We start from the raw sequence: 20,065 nt of genomic DNA on the forward strand, positions 1-20,065 counted from the left end.
CAATAATCATTTCACCAACAAAACTTATGAACTTATATTTCTGATACCAAAATTTTAGAAACCGCCGATTTGAGACAAACAAACCAGTTTCTGCGAATTGGTTCCTCCTCTAATCGTCTTTTTTCTCTCTCCGCTATACTCACTAACACATTATAATTAAAAAGAGAGCAAAACTTACACTAGAATGTATTGACTTCTCTCATTAGTAGTTCTTTATAACAAGTTCTCTATGTACCTACAAATTGATTGTTTAGATTTTAGCACGTGTAGCTATGATGCGCGTGGGAAATCCTCGTCAAAACAAGTAATACATAAGTAAGTATATCATCTCGGACTTCAGTTTTTGTCACTTTCGCTTGTATACCACACAACCACATCATGTATTACTTAGTGCCAGTTTTTCTAATATCGTTTCTTCCACTACTAGCCGCAAAATCGGAAACTGTGGCGGTAGATTATTTCGTAACATTAATAAACTCAAGACAAACATTCTGGAAAGCTGCAAGATCTTCACGTGAAAACACAACTCGAAGATCTTTAATGCATTCAAACAATCCGGTGATATTTTTAAAAGATGAAGATACAAAGATGAAGGCCTGTGACATTACAGGAAGAAAAATTCCCGAAACTTTTGATGCTAGATTAGAGTGGCCTGCTTGTAGGGCTTCAATTGAAAGGATTAACAACCAGGGAAACTGTAGCTCCTGTTGGGTAAGTTTCTAAATCAAGTTCCTAATTCTCTACTACTAATTATTACTTATCATTCAGGCTTTTGCTGCTATTGGTGTTATGTCAGACAGACTTTGTATTCAGACCAATGGAAAAGAAAATTTTCGATTTTCTCCCCAAGATCTCATTTCTTGTTGTCAATACTGTGATTTTGCTTGCACTGGGGGCATTGCATCCCGATCCTGGCATTACTACACTCACTTTGGAATTGAGGTATGTTTTTATTTGATATGGCGCAAGAAATTGTTTTAACACTTGTTCAACTGAAACAAACCAAAACAAAAAAAAATTAAGTTAATTGTTTTTCAAAATTTTGGCAAGCAGGACTATTCAGAATCAAAATAACCTTTCATGTAAGTTATTTATAAATAATGTTTATTCATTAACAACACAAATTAAGAGTTGGTGAACCCCTAGTAAGAGTAGACAACTTTTAATTTAGATTTAAAATTAAGAGATAATCGTTTTAGGGCTGTAAACCATACCAAGAATCCGAATATTTCTACAACAAGACGACCACATGCATAGCATCCTGTGAAAATCCATTTTATAACGTTTCCTACAAAGACGACAAACATTTTGGTTCAGAGTACTACATGGTGAACAAAACACCAGAGTGCATTCAAGCGGAAATTATGGAGAAAGGCCCAGTTCAAGCCTCCATGGCTGTTTATGAAGATTTCAATTACTACAGAGATGGTAACTCCTATAACTATTTTTAATGTCTCTTTATTTGTACAGTTTAGGTGTATATGTCTACACAATTGGCAAAAAACAAGCTCGACACGCTGTGCGAATAATCGGTTGGGGAAAAGAAAGAGGAATTCCATACTGGTTGGTCGCAAACTCTTGGGGATGCCAGTGGGCAAACTTAAAGGGCTTCTTTAAAATAAGAAGAGGTACCGATGAATGTGGTATTGAGCAACATGTCATCGCTGGAAATCCAAAATTTGATTCTGATGATAGGGTGCTTGAAATTTCTAGACACAGTTATGTTCCATGGGTGGTAACTTCAGCTGTTCTCATGTGTTTTGTGTTAATGACAGTTCTAGTAGGTTTGGTTATTATTCTAAATCATAAGGCTAAAGAGATGCTTGTTAAATATTTAGTTGATAAAAACTAATGATAGAAGTGAAGTAAAGTTTGCACTTTGTATACAATTTTTTTTTGTTATAACGGAGATATCTGCCTATTAAAATGTTTTATGTACATAATTTGCTACTTTTGTGAATTTACCAAGCATTGTTGGTAAAACGCACACGTGCCTTGAGCCAAATTAGGTAACCACATGTTTGTCTAGTTACTCCAGACTAAAAAAGCTACAGCTAGAAGATATTTTTTAATAGAATCTCAACTGGCTTTGACAATTTGATAAATCTGACAAGCGCAACAATCATAAATTTTATTTAAAAAAATGACACAAAAATGAAGGCTCTTATTATTTTTGTAATGATTAACAATTTTGCCCTCACCAAAAATGAAGAAACTACACATTATTTACACGAAGATATGATATCATTTATTAATAAAAAAGATTCCACTTGGACTGCTGGTGTAAATTTTCCTAAAAACCCGACGATGACTGAGCTACAAAGTTTAGTTCAAAACACTACAATGTATGATGATTCGAAAAACTCTGCTCTTATAACTCGTGACAAAAATTATTTTGAACTTGTTTTTTCCGTAAGTTTTGACGCCAGAGAAAAATGGCCTGGATGTGTAAATCAACCACCCAAACAGGGTAGTTGTGACACGTCTTGGGTAAGTTTATTAGTTTAAATAAAACTGCTACTTACAACAAAATACACTAAGGTTCTGGTTCCACTTTCTGTTATAAGCGACCGTCTATGCATCGGAACAAACCTCAAAAAAAAATTTACTTTTTCGGAGCAAGATGTACTCACATGTTGTAGGAAGTGCCAACAAGGCAAAAGCATTTGCAGTGGAGGCTGGACTTCTAGAGTGTGGGACTACTGGATCGAGAATGGAATAGTTTCAGGAGGACCCGAGGTAAAAAAAAACAGTGAAAACATAAATTAATAATTGAGATACAACTGTAGGGTTGCAAACCTTTGTCAAACTCCACTACCTGCCAAGACTATTGTACCAACAAAAAATACCCACTCTCTTACAGTGGAGATAAGTACTACGCTGCTAAAAAATACAAAATACCTAAAGACTCTGCTCAAATACAAATTGAACTTGCAATTTATGGCCCTGTGGTCGCCCAACTTAGAGTGTATTCAGATTTTTTCGTCTACAAAGAAGGTAATCCTAGCTTTGTCTTTATCTACTAAAAATCAAAACTTTATTTTTAGGTATTTACCAACATCTTGGTGGTAGTTTTGTTGGATATCATGTTGTGAAAATTGTGGGCTGGGGTGTAGAAGTGGGGAGATTTTATTGGCTATGTGCCAATACGTGGGGAATGGAATGGGGAGATTCGGGATACTTTAAAATTCTCCTGGGTGTCGATCACTGTGGCATTGAAAGTAATGTTCTGACAGGGAGAGATCATGCAAATTTTCTTAGGCACGAACGTATTCTTGATACGGACGTTACGCAGATTATGCCTTCAAATGGATGGAAGTTAGAACCTAATTTGATATTTTTGATGTATTGTGCTATAAATATCAGTATATTTGTTACCTTATAAGACAAAAAGTGGAAATATTAATACTATACTTTGATCTTAGCGGAAGTCTAGGTGTTTTTCACTTATTCAGTATAAGTGAAAGTAATAAAATTTATGGGTTAATCCATATTTCTAATAGATATATTAGTTAATCTCATTTTAGTCACAAAAATTTCTTTATCTAAGAAGTATTTCACAGATGATAATCTTTATCTGCACAAGTTTATTTCACCCTAGATCTTTTGTTTTTATAAATCTTTGCTAGTTTTGTTTTGTAAATATTTTGTTGATTAAATAAGATTTATTTGTTGTGTAAAATTCCACAAGATTGTGTGGCTAATTTAATTGTTGTCTATTCTTCTTTTGAAACTTTAATACTTGTTCAGTTGTCGTTAATATCAGAGTCATAAGGAATTGAACATTTAAAATGGAACCGAGGTTAAATAACACCGAAACATGTAGCAGAAGCGTAGGGCGCGGCTCCTAGTAGGGGCTAGCGGGATTTATCGCACCAGCTGCACCAGGGGTGCAGGATTTGTATAGAGTCAGTGGGAACGGTCTGGATGATGTGACGCTGTCAGCCTTGACATCCGACCAAGTTCCTCATGGAGATGTGCTGTGCGGTAGGCTTGCCGATAGATAGAATCACTGTCGCGGGGGAGACCAGCCCGGACCGGGAACCCCAAACTCAGCTTGTTCTAGAACGCCCCAGGGGTATTTTTGTTGTGCTCCTGTTAACTGTCGTAACTTTAAATTTGACGCCACACGCCCGTAAAAACTTGTGTTCAGTTACTTTAATTTAGATTTTGCTTTCTTTTATTAAATTTGTGATATTCAAATATTTGCATTGATTCAAAACATATGTGTAGGATTTTGTGTTTGTTCGATTTTCATATGCGTATGTCTGTCAATTCGCGAGTGTCTTTTCTTTCATATTTTAATGTGTTTCATTTGCGATGTATTATACCTTATGTCGGTGAATAAACCATAGGGGGTTTTTGAGGCTGAGGAGTGAATGCTCGCAACTCTTTTCCTCCTAGAGAGGGGATGCGAATTTTGGTCCCCCCCCCCCAAAATTTCGTCTATTATTTCTTGCGCTTTCGACTCACACGCAGTGTATGCTCACTTGTATGAAAGAACGTCTTCCCGCCATTAAAAAAAAAACAAGGTTTCCATTTTGTTAGACAATCACAGCCAAGACCAAATTTTGAATTTTTGAATTTTTCGCGGGCCTTTCAATTTTTTTTCAAGGCCAATTTAAGGCGCGAAGTTTGGTATTCTTTGAACAACATGATAAACAAAAAGATGTTTTACAAGGTAATTTCTTGTAGAGAAACACGGATTTTGCAATTATGCTCCACCCTCTTGGCTCACGACGAATAAAAAAAATCATCACAATTGAGACAGGGCGGGTGGGCGGGGCTTATATTTTGCCCTGTTTTCTTAATAGGTGTAGTCATCTTTTCACAACAAAAATTTACATATTTAAAATGGTACATTTTTGTACAGGATAATGGATTTTGCAGTTACACGTCGTCAGTGATGAAGTTTTCATTCATTGTCAGACCGAAGGGCGGAGTATAATTGCAAAATCCATGTTTCTATACAAAAATTTACCATTTTAAACATGTTTTAAGTTAAATATACATACTAGTACTTCACATGTACTCGTATTCCTTGATTTGGAACGTACCATATAATTCTATGTTGTATGTAATCGTTTATTGGTTGATCTGTTTTCACCCAAATTCCAAATTGTTTCATATAGAAATGACAACTTTCGTATCCACGAATAAAGGTATATACAATTTTTCATCAAAAATTTGCACTTTTTATACATTTGAAATTTGACAGCAATCAGTTCAGTGGGCTTAGAAATTATGTGTCTAATAAAATCGACACAGATCGACAGATAGACAGATGTCATTTGCCAAAATAAGACTTATGTTAGCAAGTACTAGCCCCGCCCACCCGCCCTTTATGTTCTCAGAGGGTAGTCCTTGCTAGTACTTGCTAAGATAAGTCTTATTTTGGCAAATAACATATCATCTGAGAAAATAGGGGCGGGCAGGCGGGGTTCTGGATTCTGGATTCTGGATTCTTAATTTATGGGGGCTGACCGTGGCCAGCCGGCACTTAGGCCTCGCCTTTGGGCCCATTGTACCTTCCCCAAGTCCATATCAGGGTGTTTTCCGCTCCTCTACTCGTCAAGCCACCCAACTGCTTGAATGTACTTGAGTAATGCAGAGGGTGGAAACTCCCTGATATTTGCCATACTAGGCCAGATGTCCCCTAGTATGGATTCCCTGTAGGAGGCTAGGGCTGGACACTCACGAAGAATGTGCTCAGCTGTTTCCTCTTCTTCATTGCATCCACGACAGATTGGGTCTGTTACCACCCCTATCGTATATAGATGTTTGTTAAACTGGTAATGTCCCGTAAGGAATCCTACCAGTTTACGCAGTTTGTCCCTTGAAAGTGAGAGATAAAATTTCGTCAACTTACGGTCTGGTGTCGCCATACAAGCTCTACTATGCCGACAGCTGTTCAACTTCACCCATATCTGCTCATGGCGTCTCTGGTTATATTGCTTTACGAGTTCGTTCGAGAGGGCGACCGAAGGCGTGATTACCGGTTCGGGTCCCCAGAAGGGCATGCGCGCGGCTCGCTTCGCCATCTCATCTGCCCTCTCGTTTCCTTCGTTGCCACTGTGTCCTTTGATCCAACAAAGTTCCACACTATTCCTCTGCGTTACATACTTTAGCGTTTGTCTGCACTCCCAAACCAGCCCGGATCGAACCATACAGCTGTCCAGGGCTAGTAGTGCAGACTTGCTGTCAGTAAGTATGCGTATTGATTTGTTGCCGATTTCACGTTCAGCAATGATTCTAGCTCCCAGCATTATTCCCATCAGTTCTGTTTGTAAGACAGACGTGTGGGTGCCGAGAGGTACACTAATTTGTGCGTTCAGTTGTTCGGAGTAGATGCCGGCTCCTGAACCACTATCTGTTTTGGCACCATCGACATAGATATCTATGTCGGCTCGTCCTTCTGAATTATCATTCATTGATATTCTATATGTCTTCTCATATATTAATTTTGTGCCCATTCGGTCACACCCCATCCTTAACAAGGGTATTCTGTTGAACGCCTCCGTTAAGATCCGAGTATGCTTCGTTGTGCGGCCTTGTTTGTTCCATACTCCCAGAGAGTGAAGTCTTAGAGACGTCGTCATTGCCGCTTCCTCTATGTAAAGGTTAAGAGGTGCTAAGCAAAGAAGAGTCTCCAGAGCCGCTGTGGGAGTGGTCCTCCTTGCTCCTGTAACACTGAGACACCCCCAGTAACATTTTATATGTAATAAATATTGAAGTTCTAACATTTAAAGAATATGGGTAACGACAGATTTTTTTTTAGAAAATCAATATTGGTTTTAAATATTGAATATATATTTATTTTCAATGTTTAATACTTATTTAGTTCAGAACATTTAATAAATGTTCTTCATATGAAAGGGGGTATGGATATAAAAAAACTTGCATGGAATACAATATAAAATTTATTAAACACAAAAAAGCATTGTCACTGGAAATAACAGTGTATTTGAAACGTTGGGGCAATATTTATACATTTAAAAATTATTTGTCCTAGAACCAATTCGTTGAAAATTTTTACGTACCAGGTGATTTTTTTTTATTTCTGCTGTAGTTACCCATGACACTTATGTCAGAAACTTCATGGGCAACCAGAGCATACATTTAAAAAATCACCTGATGTGAAACACAATATAAATTTTTTAAACATAAAATTAACAATGTTCTGCTACATTTCAATCGTTATACAGAAATATTTATTTAATAATTATTTGCTCTATAACCAATTCATTGAAAAGCGATATAATTAATTAAAATAAAAAAAATCATACCTCATGTTTTTTTCGATGAGAATTCATTCTTGCTTTTGTCTGCGCTTAATGAGGTCCTACCATTTTTTAAATTTCAGTAGTTGTGGATTTTTTGGGACGTTTCCGTGTGGTACCTACAATTATAGTGAACCAAGAGCTATAAGGTTATATGGCCATCATAAAAGTAGTTGACCGCAAATAAATACCCCCTTTGTGTGGTTCGCACTAAGCTTACCGGTTGGCAATAAATCATCTTCTAAACATTTCTTGCTTATATTTAACAGGGCCGGCTTTCAAAGCGAGTGGTTATTTCGGAACCCTCAGCGGCTGCAGGTAGTAAAGAAATAGTGGAGTGGTGGATTTTCATATTTAGTGAAAGCCGCCCCTGAACGAAACACAAGAGCCGGTCGAGCTGCAGTGGACACGTTATTTACGACCCTAAAACCGTTTCTATTGTAAACAACTTAATTTCGACACAATGGGATGATTTTATGATGGCCATATAACCTTATAACTCTTGGTTCACTATAAATTAACTTACAAAGTTCGTAATTTTTAAGAAATCACATAACTTGACATATTGTAGCCTTGTTAATTGTGAGTTCACTAAAAGAGAGCTTATTTTTTTCCTTGCCCTGAAAACTTGAAAGCAATTTGGTTCATTATTAATAATTTCTTCAAAATTGCATACATGTTTTTTACGTCTTCTCTTTCTGACAAATAAACATTATTATCAGTCTGAAACTAGTTTATAACTTAACTAGTAAGTTAATAATAATAATAATAATAAATGCTTACCAATTCATCCAATTTCTGCGTATCTCCCGCAATTTCTAACTCGATTTCTTCTTTTTTTTGGTTGCGCCCGGACATTCATCATTTTGTCTCTACATTAATAATATGCTTATATTCAGAAATATTAAACCTCTTAAATATACTTACGTGTTGAGAAATTGCATATTTCTACTTTGCGTTAACAATGGCCTCATTATTAAACCGAAAACAGTTTAATAATGGGATCAATTGTTAAACTGTATTTCAGGTGGCGTGCAAGCCCCCTTCTTCCATTTATTGAGGCAAACTTAGGTTAGATTGTTAGTGTTCGGTGGTTAGATGTCAAACTTTGACATTGTGAAGTCAGCCACAACGCTACAACTAACGTTTCGAATTAAAAGGCCCTTATAACCTTGAATTTTTATTAATTTTTTGTTTCCGATCAGATGCAAAGTAGAAAAAATAGTATATTATACTCGTTTAATAAGACGCATTGTGGCACTTATTCCTTTGGAGCACTCCTCGCTGCGCTCGTCGTGCCCCAAACCCATGCGTGCCACAATAAGACGTCTTATTAAACTAGTATAATAATATACTATTTCGGCATTGCATGTAGAAGTGAGGTTATGTAGGTTTAGTGCTGTTTTCTTGACAAATGACAAAACGGTATTTACTACACTATTCTGAATTTATCGCAGTACCGATAATCACAATTCACAATAGGACAAACACCATGAACTTACACAAAACACTTTTTGAACCACCAATAACAACAGAAAATATGTATATGTTGCACATTACGCAAACGCGTTCCAGCAGAGCAAGCGCATCTGTAGGTGAAACGCAAATTTAAGTAAGTTTATTAAAATGATGAATAAAATTGTTATTTTTTGTTTGCAAAAATAAAAAAAATATTACTTTTTAATGAGCAATTAATAGTGTGCAAAGCGAGATTTCGAATAGTGTCAATTTCACAATAGCTGGTATTTTTTCAAATCAATTTTTAATATTGCTCCAATAAAAATCCTATGAAATAAATTACCTACAAGTTGTCCCAACATGGTAGTTTTTTTTTCATTTTTGTTGTTCGGTGTCTTGATAAAAAGACATTTCATAAATATGTAATATATGTTGAAATTCATATATAAATTTATAAATATAAAATGAATATTATAAAAATATTTGTAATATCTAGTCAACATTTAATATTATATCAATCTTGTATAAATATTAGAAAAATATTGCTTGCTACTGGGGACGCCATTCTCTGAACGTGTTCAAGTTGCAGGGCTGTTGTTTTTTGTCTGGCTCTGGGCCACCAAACTAAAGCTCCATAGCACAGCATCGGTCTGACTATTGCCGTGTAGATCCAGAGGGCGATCTTGGGATTTAAACCCCACGACCTTCCCACCACCCTACGACATTGCCAAAGAGCCGAGCGTGCCTTTTCTACTTTATCATCTACATGCTTCTTCCAATTCAGTCGCCAGTCCAATACAACTCCCAGGTAATTGACTTCGTCCGAAAGTTGAAGCGTTGTGTTAAATATTTTTGGCATCTGTAGTGTGCCAATTTTCCTTTTCCTGGTGAACAGGATTAGTTTCGTCTTTTCTCCATTAACGGAGAGGGTATGTCTGCTGCACCATTCCTCGACTATTTTGACTGCAGCTTGCATTATCTCACATAATGTATCTGCGTTTTTTCCTGTTAGCAGAATGACTAGATCGTCCGCGTATCCAATTGTGTGGTAGCCAAGATCATTGAGGCGTCGTATCAGGCTGTCAACGACAGTATCCCACAGTACAGGAGAGAGAACTCCTCCCTGAGGACATCCCCTGTCTACAACAGCCTCGATCTCAGTGCCACCTACATTAATCATTACTTCCCTGTTCCTTAGCATACCGGCCACCCACCTACTCAGGGTGGGGTCCACGTCGTGCTCTCGTAGGGCTAGCTCTATGCTTTTGAAAGTCGTTTTATCAAACGCTCCTTCAATATCCAAAAACATTCCTAAGGTGAAGAGTTTGTTCTCCATCGCCCACTCTATACGGTTTACAACTGTGTGTAGGGCCGTATCGGTGGATCTTCCTTGGATGTAGGCATGTTGGTTCGGATGTAGAGGTTGCTTGCTCAAAGCAGTCTCCCGAATCTCTTTTTCGCTTAGTCTTTCTAGCGTTTTCAGCAAGAATGATGTTAAGCTAATTGGTCTGTAGGATTTAGCCAAGGTGTAATCTTGTCGTCCTGGCTTAGGTATAAAGATAACCTTTACTTTTCGCCATGCATTCGGTATGTAGCTGAAAGCCAGACACGCCCGAAGCATTGGCAACAAAATAGGGCGTAGTCTGCTCATTCCCCTCTGCAGGAGAGCGGGATAAATACCGTCAACTCCTGGAGATTTGTATGGGGAAAAGCTGTCCACTGCCCACTCCAGTCTTGCCTCCGTGACTACCTTTGCAGCCAGCGCCCAGTCCTTCGGGGAAGGTTGAGTACCGACTACATCCCTTTTGGAATGGGAGGTAGTCCGTGTGCTGCCTGGAAACATGGTCTGCAGCAAAAGTTCTGCGGACTCTTCTAAGGTGGCTGTAAAGGTGCCATCTTCTTTCTTTAGGAAACCTAGTTGATGTGTGTGGTCCTTCGAGAGAACTCTCTTCAGCCTTGCGGCCGAAGCAGTCGACGTTATGTCGCTGCAGAAGGATCTCCACGTTTCCCGTTTCCTCTTTCTTAATTCTTTCTTAAACTCTTTCCGGTGCTCTTTATAGGCTTCCCAGTCTTCAGTTTTCTTAGTGTTTTTTGCTCTGTTGAAAAGTTTTCTTAGCCCCGATTGAAGTAGGCTGAGCCTTCGGTTCCACCATGGTGTACCTTTGCCCAGACCTTCCTTCTTTAGGGGGCAACTTTTCTCATACGCTGACATTAGAGAGTCGTTGATAATGGTCAAGGTTTTCTCTATGTCTTCTGTCGAACTGTATTCTGTTGGTATAGACTGCACGGAGGTCCCCAGTCTGTCGTCCAGTTCTTCGTTGTATGAAGCCCAGTTCGTCAGCCTAGGGTTCCTGTACGTCTTTATCTCCATGTCTATACATTTTGATGTATACATGATCCATCTATGGTCTGACACTGACGCCTCTTTAGAGACGTGCCATCCCATTATATATTGTGAGATATCCCATGTAGCCAGTGTAATATCTATTACTGACTGACTACGCGATGTTACGAAAGTTGGTTCGCAGCCTCGGTTGAGAATCTCTAGATTTGTTGATAAAAGATATTCAGCTAGTGTTCTTCCTCTATCATTAGTGTCTTTGCTCCCCCACAACAGACAGTGGGCATTCGCATCGGCACCGATGATGAGGTTTATATTTCCGGTATCACAGTGTTCCACCAAGTTCGCCATTTCCCATGTTGGACATGGTTCCTGTGCTCTCTGTGGTAAGTACACGGATGCTATTACCAGTTGCTCTTCGCCTCTTCCTATGTCACACTTAACATTTACCGCAGTCACATCCCTGGAGCTGACCTGAGGTAGGAGGACGGCTTTAATTTTCCTCGGAATGTAGACGCATGTCCTTGGAGATTCTATTGTGGTACCTGAAACAACAGTGCCATTTAAATTGCTCAACCCTGCGATCCTGGATTTTACAATCCATGGTTCTTGGATTATTGCTATAGTGTTCTGCATCTTGTCTAGACGACGACACAAAACAGTCGTCGCCATGCGACAATGCTGCAGGTTAATCTGAATGAAATTTATCTGCTGCAGCGCCATCTCTGCAACCAAAAAATCCCATAATTGTCCTAGGAGACACGAGGCATATGTCTCAGGCGGGCCCGCCCCCACTGGTAGAGGCTTCACCCCCTGGGGTTTCTACCTCTTCCATAGGGGTCCGCCCTTCCTGAGCCGACGCCTCGTTCTCCTTGAGTTTCAGGTTGAAAGAGGACAGCATATAGTTAATTCTGCCCTCCCTCTCCCTGATTATCTTGGCCTCTTCCATCCCAAGACCAAACACAAAGAGGTTGCCCGGAGAGGCAGCCTCGGGTTTGGCCTCGCGATGGAAAAGAAGCCATTTTTTGACGTGGGCCCATTGGTTCTGACCCTCCAGGCGGCGAAGTACGACTCCTGCATCCACCGGTGGTCCCGGTATCCACAGGGTCGCCCTCACCAGCCTTGGTAGCTCAGCCAAGGGGACCACGCTAAGTTGTGCGCCCTCCCACAAGGGTGTTAGGGAGCGCACTGTTTGTTGTAGCCATTTCAGGGACAACTCGTCTTCACAGGTTATCCTTAGGATTTCCCCTGTGTACTTCATGCCCCTGAAAGTGGCTGCTTGTCTACCCGATGCCAAGCACTGGTCAAGTTGCCTGTCCAGCGCTCCCATCAGGCCCTTTTGTACTATCTCCACCTGGTCAGCAGTCAGCTTACCAAGTGGATGCTGCACATCAATCACAGCTACACGGAGATGACTTGCAGCCGCCTCCCTGTAGCTCTGTTCTCTAGAGGTAGTCTCCTGCCTCCTCATCCTCTTTTGCTTTTCAGCTGCCGGAGGTGTGGAGGTTGAAGACCTCACTCTTTTCTTTGACCCTGAGGTCTTTTTCCCCACGGGTTGTTTAGGGTTGGCTATCGTAGCCTGCCCTTTACCCTTGGGGTTTATCCCGGAGGAGGATGGACCCGGTTTCGGCGGGTCGGTATTCGCCGCCTCCGCCTGCAAACGAGCCTTCCTCCGCCTTTTTACCTCAGCCCCGCAGATTCGCTTCCTCCTAGGAGGCTGCGACCCCACATTGGCTGGGTTTCCTGTTTGAGGTGCACCCGAAGGCACTTCCTCAGTGGTTTTTTTGTTGTTATTCTCCATAGATCTGGATTTTAATTTCGTCCTTCTACTTCCCCACCCACCACGGAGTCCAACAAGGGGACGTCGAACTTCGACGTCAGGGCTAGCAGAAGGATATAGCCCCCAGGGAAGCTCATCCTGCAGTACGCAGCCTCAACTAGTGAGGTTACTCCTGCTCAGACTACACTTCCCCCAAGGACTCACCCTGTCGGCGGTCTGACCCGACGACACAGCCGATTGATCTGAGATGGGTTAGTCTCGACCTCCCGTTTTGGTGGAAATCCAGGCCAAAAAGGCGTGTTGCCCAGCCTTGGTGACACACTGCACCAAGGGGGGCTCAACCTCCAGGATTCCTTCATCCCACCTTACGGGTCTCCACGCACGGCACAAACACGCGGGAGCTTGTCCGTGGGGCTGTTTTGACGACCCCACGCCAGGGGTTTAATCCCGGGGGGGCACGTTTATTTCCAGCCCTCCTCTACTGAACCGCCTTCGCGGCCGTCTAAGCCGACAACCACCAAGGCATGTCCAGGCAAGACGAGCCTCAGCCCTAACCTACATATCTGGAGAAGAGAAAATCCAGGTCGGACTTCCACCACCCCCAGGAGTGTTTAGTTCCGAGGGGCATATCCGCCCTCCCCAGACCCCCCTCCCCAGACAATGCCGGTCTCCCCCTATCCGCAACCCTGGGGACGCGCCTGATAGGTAGCTCAACCCACAGGGGACAGGCGGGGTTAGTACTTGCTCAGATAAAACTGGTTTTGGCAAATGACATATCTTCTGAAAAAATAGGGGGCGGGTGAGCTGGGCTAGCACTTGCTGAGATAAGACTGAATTTGCCCCTTATAAAAATTTGTTAAATTTAAAAATTGTTAAATTGCAATTTTCCAAAGTAACGAGTTAAATTCCAAAATCTGATTGGGTGTTTATTTTTCAACAATTCAGTCATTAATTTTTTTGAATCACCCTGTTTAAGCCAATCTAAATCTAAAAAATATGAATGAAGTGATAAATCACAAGTATAGACTGATCATATTTTGCATATTTTAGATAATATTTATACGGCAAAATTTTTGGATGACGTCATCAAATTAAAAAATTCAAACCTAATAAATAATAATATTTAATTAAATCTAAGTCATGATTATAACAAATGTAGGATATAATAAAATTACATTGTTTAATATTAATTTCCACTGAAATCCATAGGTATTGTTCCCCGTTTTAGTCTAAAAGAAGGTTAGGTCATATAATAAATAAAAAATAATAATATAAAGAATAAATTTATTAAATGTTCTAAGAAAAAGAAGAGAACTGGATGGGCCTACATAGTTACTTGGTTACCAAGTCAGCATTGACTCAGTTGTCAGTTCTTCAACGAATAAAACGATAAAGTCGGAAATTAATGAAATTGTACATTAATTCGTATTTCGTGTTTCGACTGTTATCAACTTATCAATAGATTATTACATTTTTTGTATAATCTTGAGAATATGCAACACACCTGTCATCATGCTATATATTTAGTATACCTACATAAAACCCAATATCCTTGATACCACGTGATAATAACATAGGTATTTATTGTTGTGGTTTACAAAACGCCACATATTTTACATTTTATGAAAGATGCTCAAATCAACAACTAATGCTGATGCAAATTATTTAAAAGTAAGTATAAGCTTTCAATAGTTGTTTTAAAATGAAAGCATGTCAAATACCATAACCTCATTGTCATGCTTACCGCTTCTGACAGAGTGCCGTTGACATGTTCTACAATTTCTCTAAAAGCGGCTACATTAATATTTTGATAATTTATGTATACCGTTGGTATAAATATTTAGTGATTTTATGTTTATTGCGTACAAGTTTTATAATAATAATTAGCACAATCGTAAAATGTCTGTGGATTATTTATGTATGTAATGGAAACATGAACATGTAACATGTATTATACTTTATCGCGGATCGAAATATTCTAATCACTTTATACTTTACTTTACTTACACTTTAATGTTTTAACAAAAAAATCCAAATATATTTTGTTTATATGGGCAGCTATATTGACAAACCGTTTACTTATAATTCGTTTACTTTCACAGAGTGACATTAGTATTTTTTAATGTAAAACGAAAAAAATTGTAGGTTGAAAATATAAAGCCCCGTAACTGACGATGATATTAAACTTTTTTGTTTTATAATTAAGCTGCTTTGAATCATGTTACCTCGATTTAAGCTTGACACTGAAATGTTAATGTTAATGACAACAGTTCTTATAATAAGTCACATAAGTTGTTGTAATTGATCTGATTTATGAATATAAAACATTGTTCACTTATTATTATTAATTTTTAATTGGCGCTTATGTACATACTTCCAAAAAACTGAACATAAGGTTAAACCCATACCACAGTATACCCATACTTAGCGTTCATATGTTCAACATTAAAAAAATGTTCCAGTGTATAGGTACGAAAATATATTTTTTATTTTACTATTTAAAAACTAAAAAAAAATTTTATGCTGTGAAACTACACACCAAACATTTTGAAAATTTGATTACACGTTTTATGTAGGTAGAAAACAATTTTCGGATAAACAAACTATAGTACTGTTAAATTAGTAAGACAAATGACAAAAAATGACATAAATAGCTAAGAAAATAAATCAACAAAAAGTAAAACAAAAATACCTTGAAACATAGAATGTGATAACAATAGGTAGAAGAATATCATTTAAAAAATATGACAGTAAAAAACCAGATTTCCATCCAAATTTTACAAAATAAATTTACTGGGATCACCGTATGGACATCTTTTTGGAAAATAGATAAATTTTTAATAACCGACAGCACCAGAATATCTACATAAAATGTAGTGTTTATGAGTTTTATACAATATGACATTTTATTTATACAATACGAAGGAACCAGAAACCAAAAGATAATAAGAAAGAGAATAATTAAAATTTATTACCCTAATAAAACTGTAATTTCACTATGACGGTTATCCACTTAATAATAGTTATCATGAACAGTTTTAGAGTTGGTTAAATCTTACTCTATTATAAAAAAATTGACACTTTGATTGAAAGTTTAAAAATTGCATTAACACGAATTTATTTTCACATTTTCCTTTTTTAACAGGTAGTAGCTGCATACAGCAGGTTGCATAGGGTAGCACTCAAGTAGATAAGCATGCGATCGATTTAGAACCCACCCTTGCGAACAAGTAGCAACAAGTCTCACGTAAATTTGTGTTCGAAATGTAGTGTTGAAACGTGGTTCCGGAAGAACCGTTTGCAATAATAACGAGAGTAAGTACTGCTTTAAATAATTACATTTTTTATTAAACGTCACTGTTTGTAGTAAAATTAATAGACAAAATGTACTACAGTCTATCTTTGAAAACTAAACAAAAGAAACCGAAAATCGTAAATCTTCAGTACAACAACTTCGATTTAACACATTTGAACAACATTATAAACATCACACTAAAGAATTTAAGAAAAACGAAAAATTCGGAAACAAATTTAAGCTTCAAGATTTTGAAACTGCTAGACAAAATAATACCTGACGACTATTTTGGTAATAAACTCCACCGCAGACTCTTCTACAGAATAGTTGACAATATTTTAACTCAGTCTGCTTTTGAGTGCATTTATTCATCTACGCTTATCAAAGGCTACAACTGCGAATGCATACCTTGGTTGTCCGAAATTAAATGTCAATTAACAAAAACAACCTTGTTAAAAAAAGCAAACAAATTTCTTCTAGAATACGTCGTTAAGCCAATAGTCGTATTCTATTATAAATGCACAAAAACGTACAGCGGGCAAGAAATGCGATTCATTCGAATAGATCAGTGGGATTCGTTTCACACTAAGATCATAAACACACTCAAGAAGTCAAAATTTTTAGAAGAAGTTGAGCGCTCCTCTCAAGTACAACCCAGAGGCTATCTGAGGATCATTCCAAAAGACAACCTCGATGAGCTACGCTTTCGTTCTATAGTCAACAGTTTTCGAGACAACCCAAAACAAGCTTATCTCAAATCCTTGACTAAAAAAATTTACCAAGCTGCGAGGGCTATGAACAAACATTTTTCGTACTCTTTGTACGACGAGTGGTCTTCTTTTGTTGAAAGAGTGGGAAAACAAAAAATCTTCGGAACGAAAATAGATGTTGAAGATGCATATGGAAACGTGAACATTTCGATCCTAACCAACACCATCCGGTCACTTTCGTCCGAGTTTTTAAGCGACAGAGACAAGGACTTCGTGGCTGAATACGTGAAAAGTCAGTTTGTTATTTTCAGAGGGAAGTGTTACCAATGGAACCATGGACTTCTTCAAGGCGACATTCTTTCACCGTCCCTGTGCGAACTATACATGACTTATTATGATAAACTTTTCCTTTCAAAATTCGATTCCGATTGCTTTTTTCACCGAACCGTCGACGACTATTTTTTTTGTTCAACGGAAGGATTTAAAGTGGCTAATTTTGAGTCATATATGGAAAGTCTCCACAAAATCAACAAGGGTAAGACCATATCGAACGTATGGTTCACTTGCGAGCACATTCCTTATTGCGGCAAAATTTTTAATTTGGACACCAAAGAAGTAACAACTTTGTATAGTTTTAGTAAAGGTTACGAAATTCGACACAAATTTAAGTTGTGGAACATCCAGAGGCCTATTCCAGAGAGTGGCTGCAAAAATTTTCTTGCCAGAGCTGTGTCATGCAGTTTTAGCAGCAACTATTTTGGTAAAATGCAGCTGAATACGCTTTTTAATTCGCAGAAGACGGTCTTGGAGAACTTTTTCGATGGTATGGTTTATGTTGCGTATAAATTTGATGCGACTGTGATGGCACTGCGAAATAATTTTTTGACATTTTGTGTTTATTTTAATTTAAAACAGTGTGTAGAACAGTACTCCGCCAAAGTTAAGAAGTCTATAAGTCGATATAAAGGAAAATTTTACAAGACAAAGGTAAAATTTAAACTTCTCAAAGTTATAGGACTTAAGGCATTTATAGTAGTGTTGAAACGTAGAAACGAAGTTTACAAAAACTTGATAGCGCATATCAAAAAAGAAAATAAACTCAAAATAGATTTTCCAAAATCAGATGTTGATTTTGAATACTTTAACCGGTTGCCTCCGTATTTAAAACATGTAAAAGTTAGCCGGAAAAGTGCGATATAAGTGGAAAAAATCATTTATTTATACATTACCTTCAGTTTACTATCCATATCGACTTATTTTTAACAAAAATATAATAAGAGTGATAAATCAAAAAATTGTTTCTAGAATATAAAATGAACTATAATGACTTAACCTCGAAAAGGAAAAAAGTTCTAAGTCGAAACGTTGTTTTTGTATACATAAAAGATTTTGTAAAAAAATGCCAACGAATTGTACTACTGTTTTCTGTATATTATATACGTTGATTATTTCTATATAGATAAACAAACTTGAGTGCAATAAAAATAAAATCAATGTATTTCATTTTTAAAATGTAGATAAACTAATGTACATTATATATAATTTTAAATATTTATGTTGTTTAAATTTTATAAACCCTATTATTTTTGAATATTTACATAGATACATTCTTAAACTTCTTTTACGGTTAATTATATTCACATTTATTTATTATAATTGTGTTATATTTATATTTTGAGTAATATTCCGCGTCTGCGCATTTTATTTTCTTTGTTACTCAGTATACCAAATTTTCTTTCTTCTCCTATGCACCTATAATATAACTTTTTTTCGTTTTCACGTATCCATTACGAAAATAATATCATATAAAATTTACTTTTTTTAATATACGAAGTCTTCTTTTCACAACAAGAAACTTCAAACGTGTTCATAATGCAAAATTTTTGTTGGAAAATATGGATTTTGTAATTATACTTTGCCCTCGATCTGACAACGAATGAAAAATTCACCATAATTGAGATCAGGGTGGGTGGGTGGGGCTTATGTTTAACTTTTTTTTAATACGCATTCTTCTTTTCGTAACAAGAAAATTCAAATGTGTTCAAAATCGTAAATTTTTGTTGGGAAATATGGATTTTGCAATTATGCTCCACCTCTCGGTCTGACAACAAATGAAAAATACGTCACAGTTGATATCGGGGCGGGTATAGGTCGTATTTAATCTTTGGCTTTTTTTTTTATTTAATACCTATAGTTTTGTTTGAACAATGCGATTACTTAAACACATGTTCCACATGGTAATTTCTTGTAGAAAAATAACACAACGAATAAAAACAAATCATCAGAATTGAAATGGGTATGTGGGCGGGGCTTATATTTTGACCTTTTTTTCTAAATATACGTAGTCTTCTTTTCACAACAAGAAATTTAAAATATATTTAAAGTGGTAATTTTTTGGGGGGATGAAAATATGCATTTTGCAATTACACTCCGCCCCTCGGTCTGAAAACGAACGAAAAATTCATCACAATTGAGATCGGAGGGGGGGGGGAGCTTAACATTTGTGTTTTGTTCTTAATATATATATAGTTTTTTTTTAACAACACAATACTTAAAAACATGTTTCATATACGTATATTAAAAAGAAGTAGAAAGTCATCACAACTAAGATTAAAGGTGGGTGGGAGGAGTTTGTAATTTGCCTTTTTTCTTAATATATGTGCGCAGTTTTCTATTCACGACAAGAAACTGAAAAAATGTCTAAAAAAAAAAGAAAAACAAAAAGCAAATCATTAGCAAAATCTATATTACCCTACAAAAGTTTACCATTTCCAACATATTTTAAATTTCTCGTTGTGAAAAGAAGAGTATTAAGAAATAAAGGCAAAATGTAAGCCCCGCCCACCCGCCCTATCTAAATTGTGATGTTTTTTTTATTCGTCGTGAGCTATAGGGGCATAGCTTAATTGCAAAATTCGTATTTCTCTACAAAAAGTTACCATGTAAAACATGTTTTTGAGTATCGTGTTGTTCAAAAAATACTATGTATATTAAATAAAAAATAAAGCCAAAGATTAAGCTCCACCCATACCCGCCCCCATCTCAATTGTGACAAATTTATAATTCGCATACTTTCCGGCAAACATTTACAACTTTAAACATGTTTTAAGTGTTTTGTTGAGGAAGGAAGACTACGTATAAAACGATTTTTTTATTAATCGTGAGCCAAATGGACAGACCAATAGTTTAATTTACTTCGTT

At 37.3% G+C, this 20,065-nt stretch overlaps 3 protein-coding genes and 1 long non-coding RNA gene across 5 annotated transcripts; 3 read left to right on the forward strand and 1 right to left on the reverse strand.

The window, feature by feature from the left end:
- Positions 1-274: 274 nt before the first annotated feature.
- LOC135123084 (cathepsin B-like cysteine proteinase 4) lies at positions 275-1,889 on the forward strand. Of its 2 annotated transcripts, XM_064047589.1 has the most exons (5): positions 275-315; positions 428-711; positions 769-942; positions 1,200-1,428; positions 1,476-1,889. In XM_064047589.1, the coding sequence occupies exons 2-5, from the start codon at positions 541-543 to the stop codon at positions 1,850-1,852; spliced, it is 951 nt and encodes a 316-aa protein (XP_063903659.1). In that variant the 5' UTR covers positions 275-315; positions 428-540; the 3' UTR covers positions 1,853-1,889. The 2 variants fall into 2 exon arrangements, with proteins under 2 accessions (XP_063903659.1, XP_063903658.1); XM_064047588.1 differs by lacking the exon at positions 275-315 and having other exon boundaries at positions 332-711.
- Positions 1,890-2,134: 245 nt separating this feature from the next.
- On the forward strand, positions 2,135-3,385 carry LOC135123827 (cathepsin B-like). Its single transcript, XM_064048703.1, has 4 exons — positions 2,135-2,490; positions 2,542-2,739; positions 2,790-2,997; positions 3,048-3,385. The coding sequence occupies exons 1-4, from the start codon at positions 2,155-2,157 to the stop codon at positions 3,383-3,385; spliced, it is 1,080 nt and encodes a 359-aa protein (XP_063904773.1). The 5' UTR covers positions 2,135-2,154.
- Positions 3,386-6,992: 3,607 nt separating this feature from the next.
- On the reverse strand, positions 6,993-8,462 carry LOC135123085 (uncharacterized). Its single transcript, XR_010279539.1, has 3 exons — positions 8,208-8,462; positions 8,064-8,152; positions 6,993-8,009 (listed from the first exon to the last, which is right to left on the reverse strand). It is a non-coding gene; the product is annotated as an uncharacterized LOC135123085 (long non-coding RNA).
- Positions 8,463-14,415: 5,953 nt separating this feature from the next.
- Positions 14,416-18,327, forward strand: LOC135123086 (uncharacterized). The gene is made up of 3 exons (XM_064047591.1): positions 14,416-14,530; positions 16,005-16,174; positions 16,227-18,327. The coding sequence occupies exon 3, from the start codon at positions 16,244-16,246 to the stop codon at positions 18,062-18,064; it is 1,821 nt and encodes a 606-aa protein (XP_063903661.1). The 5' UTR covers positions 14,416-14,530; positions 16,005-16,174; positions 16,227-16,243; the 3' UTR covers positions 18,065-18,327.
- The last annotated feature ends 1,738 nt before the right edge of the window (positions 18,328-20,065 follow it).

Source organism: Zophobas morio, unplaced genomic scaffold, assembly GCF_036711695.1.
Source record: "Zophobas morio isolate AGI-343-1 ecotype UQ-CSIRO unplaced genomic scaffold, CSIRO_AGI_Zmor_V1 ptg000006l, whole genome shotgun sequence".
Classification (NCBI taxonomy): domain Eukaryota; kingdom Metazoa; phylum Arthropoda; class Insecta; order Coleoptera; family Tenebrionidae; genus Zophobas; species Zophobas morio.

Excerpts from the sequence above, each read along its gene's own strand:
- LOC135123084 (XM_064047588.1), top strand. The coding sequence starts at position 379 with ATGTATTACTTAGTGCCAGTTTTTCTAATATCGTTTCTTCCACTACTA. Across the intron at positions 712-768 it reads GAAACTGTAGCTCCTGTTGG|GCTTTTGCTGCTATTGGTGT; the intron begins GTAAGTTTCTAA and ends CTTATCATTCAG. Across the intron at positions 943-1,199 it reads ACACTCACTTTGGAATTGAG|GGCTGTAAACCATACCAAGA; the intron begins GTATGTTTTTAT and ends TAATCGTTTTAG.
- LOC135123827 (XM_064048703.1), top strand. The coding sequence starts at position 2,155 with ATGAAGGCTCTTATTATTTTTGTAATGATTAACAATTTTGCCCTCACC. Across the intron at positions 2,491-2,541 it reads GTAGTTGTGACACGTCTTGG|GTTCTGGTTCCACTTTCTGT; the intron begins GTAAGTTTATTA and ends AAATACACTAAG. Across the intron at positions 2,740-2,789 it reads TAGTTTCAGGAGGACCCGAG|GGTTGCAAACCTTTGTCAAA; the intron begins GTAAAAAAAAAC and ends ATACAACTGTAG.
- LOC135123086 (XM_064047591.1), top strand. The coding sequence starts at position 16,244 with ATGTACTACAGTCTATCTTTGAAAACTAAACAAAAGAAACCGAAAATC.